The sequence below is a fragment of the Gymnoscopelus braueri genome (genome assembly GCF_963280865.1).
Source record: "Gymnoscopelus braueri genome assembly, chromosome: 24".
Lineage (NCBI taxonomy): Eukaryota > Metazoa > Chordata > Actinopteri > Myctophiformes > Myctophidae > Gymnoscopelus > Gymnoscopelus braueri.
In genome coordinates, this window is record NC_137626.1 from 31,172,901 (window position 1) to 31,180,941 (window position 8,041).

General features: G+C 42.4%; 1 protein-coding gene across 1 annotated transcript; it reads right to left on the reverse strand.

The window, feature by feature from the left end:
• Window positions 1-164: 164 nt before the first annotated feature.
• On the reverse strand, window positions 165-7,400 carry LOC308080126 (uncharacterized protein). The gene is made up of 3 exons (XM_080421883.1): window positions 7,266-7,400; window positions 1,909-2,010; window positions 165-1,559 (listed from the first exon to the last, which is right to left on the reverse strand). The coding sequence occupies exons 2-3, from the start codon at window positions 1,976-1,978 to the stop codon at window positions 655-657; spliced, it is 975 nt and encodes a 324-aa protein (XP_080278009.1). The 5' UTR covers window positions 1,979-2,010; window positions 7,266-7,400; the 3' UTR covers window positions 165-654.
• Between the last annotated feature and the right edge of the window lie 641 nt (window positions 7,401-8,041).

Below are 8,041 nucleotides of genomic sequence, written 5' to 3' on the forward strand. Positions count from 1 at the left end.
GACCACGACCATGTCACTATAACTCAGAGAACCACAAACAAACCAGAAAAGCCCATAGATATATATATATATAGGCATTTCACTATGACTCAGACTTGCATAAATAAACCCGCCCATAGGCATATAGGATCCGGTTGTCCAGATGCTATACCCAAGTGGGGAGAACAAGTATTTGATACACTGCCGATTTTGCAGGTTACAAAGAATGTAGTGGTCTGTAATTTGTATCATAGGTACACTTCAACTGTGAGAGACAGAATCCAGGGGGAAAAATCCAGAAAATCACATTGAATGATTTTTAAGTAATTAATTTTCATTTTATTGCATGAAATAAGTATTTGATCACCTACCAACCAGTAAGAATTCCGGCTCTCACAGACCTGTTTCTTGTTCTTTCAGAAGCCCTCCTATTCTGCACTCAATACCTGTATTAACTGCACCTGTTTGAACTCGTTAACTGTATAAAAGACACCTCTGCACACACTTTAACCTCGAGCACTTAACAGACTGAAACTCTTCTCAAACTGTTAATGTGACAAGAGTTTGACTGAAACTCTTTGTTACAATGTTTACAGTGGAAAGGTGTTTCTCCAGTGTGGATGCGCTGGAGAAACCTTAAGTTGACGCGACCCAACAAAACTCTTGTCAGACTGTTTACAGTGGAAAGGTTTTTTCCCCAGTGTGAACACGCTGGTGCCTCTTCAGGTTCCCTGAGTCATTGAAACTCTTGTTACAATGCTTACAGTGGAAAGGTTTTTCTCCAGTGTGAACACGCTGGTGTGCATTCAGGTTACCTGACTGACTGAAACTCTTGTCGCAATGCTTACAGTGGAAAGGTTTTTCTCCATTGTGAACACGCTGGTGTTTCTTTAGGTCACCTGACTGACTGAAACTCTTGTCACAATGCTTACAGTGGAAAGGTTTTTCTCCAGTGTGAACACGCTGGTGTGCATTCAGGTCACCTGACTGACTGAAACTCTTGTCACAATGCTTACAGTGGAAAGGTTTTTCTCCAGTGTGGATACGCTGGTGTGTCTTCAGGTGAACTGACACACTGAAACTCTTGTCACAGTGTGCACAATGGAAAGGTTTTTCTCCAGTGTGGATAGGCAGGTGTCGATTCAGGTGATCTGAACGGCTGAAACGCTTGTCACAATGTTTACACAGGAAAGGTTTCTCTCCAGTGTGGATACGCTGGTGTTTCTTTAGGTCACCTGAACAACTGAAACTCTTGTTACAATGCTTACAGAGGAAAGGTTTTTCTCCAGTGTGGACACCTCCACTGGTCTCCCCCCAATCATCACTGTCTTCAGTGACTTCAGTGTCAGATTCAAGTTCAAGTTCAACTTCAGAGCAGTGTGAAGAGATGTGTTCATCATCAACTTCACTTTTCACTGCTAGTAATGTCAACATTGATCCATCAGGCTCCTCTGGTCTTTGAAGTATCTCCTCCTGTTCCTCTTTAATGTGTGGAGGCTCTGGTTCCTCCTGGAGCAGACTGGGGCTCCTCTTCTGCTCAGGAGAATCCTCCTCTTTACACACAACCATGTGCAGGATGTCTAGGAGCAGAACAATAACATGATAGTGAACACGGGATATCTAAAATGTAAATCTATTGTTCTATCTTCCATGTACATAGCTATTACCTACTAAGACTAACAAAACAGTTACTAAATAAGTACAGGTTGTTACAGGTGGTTCTGGAAACTCTAAAGTAGGCTCGAAAGTGTTAGCAAGATTATAACAAAATACATATTTTAAAAAGTAACCTGAATCAATATATTTAGTTATGACGAACCTCCCCGACAGATTCCAACGCAGAGCAGAATCTGTTCTTGAGAGATTAAGTCTGTTGTAACAGCTCTACAACATAACAGAAAATATGAAAGAAAGACACATGAAACTTACTGAGGTGTTGGTGGTCTTCAGGTTCCTCCTGTTTAATAGAGATAGCCCTGGCTGAGTCTGGAGAGTTCATCTTCACCTGCAGTCTGGACTCCACACACTGGTCTGAAATGAAGGAATTGAAAAGGACATTACTGACTGGACACAGTAGTCTCCAGTTATTAAACTGGAGACTACTCCCCCATCTAAAAAAACATTTTGTGGCAGGGGCCCCCTCACCAGATTTGTGTTGTTGAAATGTTTCAGATCTACAAGCTCACAACGTGTTGTGTTGTGAGCTTGTAGATAGTCTATTTTAAAAAATCTGATGCATAGGTTTAATGTGGCCTATAGTCGCTTCTTTGGCTTGTTTTCATAGACAAGCCATGTTTTCAAGGACAAGCACCACCCAAGTCACAAACTGTTCAAAACCCTACAACGACTGCGACCGGGCAAGGGGCCCTACCGCAGTATCAAGAGTTCCACCACCAGGTTGTGCAGTTTTAATCCGGCTGCTGTCAGACTGCTGAATGAGGCATGATCAGCAGCCTGACAATAGGCGGTACTGTCCAGCTGGTCGCAGCCTCTTTTTTTTTTGGCTCTTCCTGAACACACCTGTGGATTATACCAGGGACAAATGACTTGGATTTAGCTCCTCCTTGGACATACCTGTGGACTACACCAGGTACAAGTGACTCTTTTTTTTTTGCTCTCCCTCCCTCATGGAGCTACTTGCGGATTATACCAGGGTCAGTCTACCTTAGGTGGATTATGCAGTTGACACGCACTGACTTTTTGCACCTTAATCCTTTTTTTGTCTTTTTATTGTGCTCTTTTTATTACCGGGTGCTCGAAGAGCGCCGGGTGTACAGAGAGACAGAGACATCGTCATCCACGACACCTATTCGACACCTATTCATCATTGGCTGTCCTGCCTGTCCTTCACTCCTTTAAGCCAATGGGGACACTTCCCCGTTTAAGCCAATGGGGAGACGGCCTGTCCCCTCGCAGCTAAATCAACGCGCCTTACACTACTGCATCTTAAGCCTCAGGCTACAGACACACATACACACACACACCACACACGTAGGCCACGCAGAGAGAGAGAAGAGAGCCCCCCCCCCCCCACACACACCGAAACTTCACCATACTCTGAACGGCGGCCGTCCTCCCAGTCCCATGCTAGTATGGGGGAAGTGGGAGTACTCGAGTAAATGTACTTAGTTACTTTACACCACTGCCCGTCGGACCGTTAGTCCGCGACCAAATGGACCCAACCGCTCCTTAAACACACACATAAATAATATAGCACAGTGAAACACAAGTTTTGTAGACAAGCATTGTTTTTGTCTAGTATGGGGAAGTGGAAGTACTCGAGTAAATGTACTTAGTTACTTTACACCACTGCCCGTCAGTCCGCAACCAAATGGACCCAACCGCTCCTTAAACACACTTAAATAATATAGCGGAATGCAGTAAGGGGCGAAACAACAAGTTTTGTAGACAAGCATTGTTTTTGTCTAGTTTGTTGGTAGACTCACGAGTGACTTTTACTGTGTGTTTGGCTAAATGCTACTACATAATAGCTTCATGCTTGCGCAGTGGTTTTGGGAAAGAAATAAGCAACCAGGTCTATGAAAACTAGCGCACAAGAATCGACTAGGCTACATGAGCGCTTTAAACCTACTTGAAAATAGCACATCGCTCACAAAGCGTCGCGAATGCAACGTTTTGCGAGCTTGCTACAGTGCTACTGTTCATATAGCCTATAGTATAATTGGGTAAGGGTAGGCTACATAATGAAGTAACGCAATAAAGCACAACTACTGTTGTGTTGTTAGTGTTGTATTCATTGTTCATGGACAAAAGACCGGTGGTGACCAGTTAACTCATTTATGTATGAAAGAAATATGCGTAGAGTCCATTGAATTTATTACAATGGAGATGTAATGGTCGTCAATAGCAACATTTAACTATGAAAGAAATAAAGACGAAAAAATACAGCTAATGATTGTCAGGTGGACAATTGACACGTTTCAGAATGAAACATGATGCATTCACAGAGTGATGCACAGCCAGTCTGCCACATAGTAGCCTAGCCAAAATAATAATAGTAACCTAATAGTAGCTTCAAGGCTACTATTCATTTACAACACCATTACTCCAGCACAATTATTTGAAAACTTTAGTTACTTGTTACTTTGTAGTGTGTGTGTAGTGTGTGTGTCACACACACACACACACACACACACACACACACACACACACACACACACACACACACACACACACACACACACACACACACACACACACACACACACACACACTTTGGGTTAAACATATTCCAAACGAAAGCACAATCAAAAAAATGTCATTGTACTTTACTTGAGTAGTTTCTACTCCACTACATTTATAAGTTATTAAATAACCAGTTGAGGTACTTTTACTTTACTGCAGTATTTCCAAATATCAGTACTTTTACTTCTACTCAGCTACATTTCAGAGGCAAATATTGTACTTTTACTCCACTACAATTATTTGAAACCTTTAGTTACTTGTTACTTTGTAGATATCTATTATTACAATTGAGAGATCGTCTCACTTCCGGTGGTGCGACTGAAGGCACTTCATTTTTAATCATTTGTTTCGCCGAAATAACGACAATAACATCTCACATGTCACTACAACACCAGTCACAACGTGCGCAATTCATTCACGCAGTTATTCGTCCACTTTCCATTCCTCAACACACATTTGCCCCCTCACACCATAATTAAATCCGTCCAACACAAAATTCCCCACACATTACCGACACACCGGAAGGTGAGACCTTTTAGGAGCCTCAAAGACGTTGCCAGGTTGCGCGACAGTAATACGCAATCCGCTCCGTGAATTTTCCTCCGGAAGACAAGAGTCCAGCAACAAGCCACCAGCTTCATGCCAAAAACACCACAGATGGGGACAGACACGCTGGATCTATATAAATAACATACCTATGCCTATGGACCTTTCAATATATTCTACATATACATGTTATATATTATTAAACGCACTTTCTCTAACCAATTTACACCCACTTCACGCTTACAACTCCTGGACATGGCAACGTCGCTCATCGTTCTGTGATTGACAGCAAAAGTTGGCCAATCAGGTGGCGCGTTCGCAGCCTGAAAAAAACCGAACGGCAGCCATTGTTGGTTGTGCGACTCAGGGTGCCAGTGCCTTCACTTCTTATTTTCGCTTATTAAACGCTCTCAAACTTCTTCTTTGAGTCAAGGAATTCACTTATAACATATCGTTTGGATAGAATTCAGTTGTTTCACTTCATATGTGTGGTTAATTAATCATGACAGAGCCTATTTAAAAATAAAAATTCAGAGAACCGGCAGGGTCGAACAGTCACACGCATGTATCCGAATAAGTCAACCTATTTTGCCAATAGCCATCTCAAAAGTCCCGCTGCGTCATGGCTGTCCCCCCCGCCCCACCCCCACCACACACACACACACACGCACGCACACACACAGGGAGAGAGAGGGAGGGTGGGAGAGAGACAACAGTCAGCCAAACAGCGACAGATAATTTTCGCTGACGGACTTTTCCTCCAAGGTGGAAAGACTGGTGATGCGAGGTTACTGACGGACAGACACAGACAGAGAGACAGAGAGGGAGAGAGAGAGAGAGGAAGAGAGGGAGGGAGGGAAAGACAAAATAAGCGAGCCCTCGCTTATTTTTGCGCGGACGTAATTTCTTTGTCATTGTGGTGAATGTTTGCTGCTGATGTTTGTTGTGTGAAGCTTAATGTCAGAGTGTTTGTGTTGGAGCGCCTCAGTGCGGCTGCTGAGTTCATGTGCAACATCTTGCATGCGTGGCTGTGTTCACAGTTTTCCTTCGCCGTGTCTGTAGGTCACGGCCTGGAGACCCCAGGGTCTCCAGGGACCCCTAATGGGGGGGGGGGGAGGGGCGATCCTCTGGGTTTTTCTTTTTTATATCCCATGATTTTGTACCCCCAAACGACATTTTCTTTGGCGGGGTTAGGGGGGGGATACTAGAATTCTGCCCGCGTAGCGGGCAGAACTTCTAGTATATTACATTATAAAACATACATTTATACCACTTCAGTCCTATTTCATACCTACAAGCTCACAAAGTGTTGTGAGCTTGTAGATCTGCTATTTTCAAACATTTTAGTACTTTCACTTTTGGTACTTTAAGTACATTTTGATACCAATACTTTTGTTCTTTTCCTCAAATACATTTTAAATTCCGGACATTTACTTGTAACAGAGTACTTCTACATTTATTTAGGTATGACAGGAAAAGCTTTGGAGGCAGAACATTTTTAATTACCCCCCTGTTAGGGAACTAGGGGACTTTTACAAGCGTGTCTGTATTCAGTGTATTGTAAGGTACCTTAGTGTTGTACATTTATAGTTGCCTTAAAGCTACTATTTGGTTACTATTATTATTATTTTGCCTACTGTGGCAGACTGGCTGTGCATCACTCTGATTGCATCTTTCACTCATTCTGAAACGTGTCAATTGTCCATCACCTGACAATCCTTCGCTGTCTTTTGTCAAATTCATTTCTTTCATAGTTAAATGTTGTGCTATTGACGACCTTTACCTGTCCATTGTAATAAATTCAATGGGTCTGTGTGTGTGTGTGTGTTTATTTTTGTTGCTGATACATTTCTAAGTGAAATACTGTAGTTTTGACTTGGGTAAGGGTAGGCTACATTATGAAGTAACTATTCAAGCACCGAGACAGACACCAACATCCCTACATTGTGACCGAGGCAGTGGTAGTGACAGAGACACAGACTGACAGAGACACAGCCAGACAGACACCTCTGTGTGTGTGTGTGAGTGTGTGTGTGTGTGTGTGTGTGTGTGTGTGTGTGTGTGTGTGTGTGTGTGTTTGTGTGTGTGTGTGTGTGTGCACACTTTTGAACATAGTAGATGTAATTCCCTGTGTTCTGGTGAATTTTGGGAGTTCGATCCCAAATCCAGAGAAATGACAAGGCAGGAGGTTGTCAGGAGACTCCTGCAGGATCCAGGAGTGTTGGCAGTCCTGAATATCACACACACACACACACACACACACACACACACACACACACACACACACACACACACACACACACACACACACACACACACACACACACACACACACACACACACACACACACACACACACACACACACACACACACACAGCACCCGGTATAATATGACTTAGTCATCATTTCTTGTTTGAAAATGTTCACCCAAACGGCACCGGGCCACGTAGGACCTCATCTCGGAGCTACATAGCGGAGGGAGAGGTTCTAAATGGGGCTAATGAAACCCAACATAAATGAGTTGATCTTTACCTGCTGTGTTTCAGTGGTTGAGCTGCTAAACGTCCTCCTGCTGCTTAACGACGACACTGTTTAGAAACGACGCGTTTAAGTTTTCTTTGTGTTTTACCTTTATATAAATCTATGGTATTTCAACAACAATCAGTCAACACACCACCATGTTGTTTTCACTACTGCATTGTGGGTATGTTCTTCTTCTGAGTGACGACCACTTTGTCTAGACGCCAGTTGGTGTATTGCTGCTCCCTACTGTTGGTCTCGGGTACTGTCCATTACAGTACTATGTGACCTTCCAGACCTGTAGACAAGAGAACATCCAACTAGGAGTAAAACAGTTAATCCAACTAATACATTTTATTTATTATTAAATAGATACAGATAATCAATACATTAATACATTTATCAATTAATAATCAAGCCCTATTTTGGGGATGTCATTATTTGAAGAAAATTTAAAAAAAAAACTTGCTTGTAGATCAACTACTTTCACTAGTCTCGTGGGACACTGTTGTGCAGTATAGTATAAAATAAGGCTAAAGTAATTGATTGATTCGTTGATCTATATATTTAAAAATCACACCCTGTGTGAAGTGGGCGGTGTCTTGCTAGCTAATCACAATACTGAATGGAGTCAACCAATCATGTACAAAAAATAAATACATTTATTGAAACACTCTTTATGATGGAAGAAACCATAACTAAAAAAAACAAATTTATGTTTTTTTTAAAGTTATGGTTTCTTATATAGGGCTATGCACATGTGTCATGTGACACTGGCCAATCACAGT

What these genes read in the sequence shown, in the direction of transcription:
- LOC308080126 (XM_080421883.1), bottom strand. Translation starts at nt 1,978, where the DNA reads ATGAACTCTCCAGACTCAGCCAGGGCTATCTCTATTAAACAGGAGGAA. An exon ending in TGAAGACCACCAACACCTCA is followed by an intron (nt 1,560 to 1,908) that starts GTAAGTTTCATG and finishes TTCTGCTCCTAG; the next exon opens with ACATCCTGCACATGGTTGTG.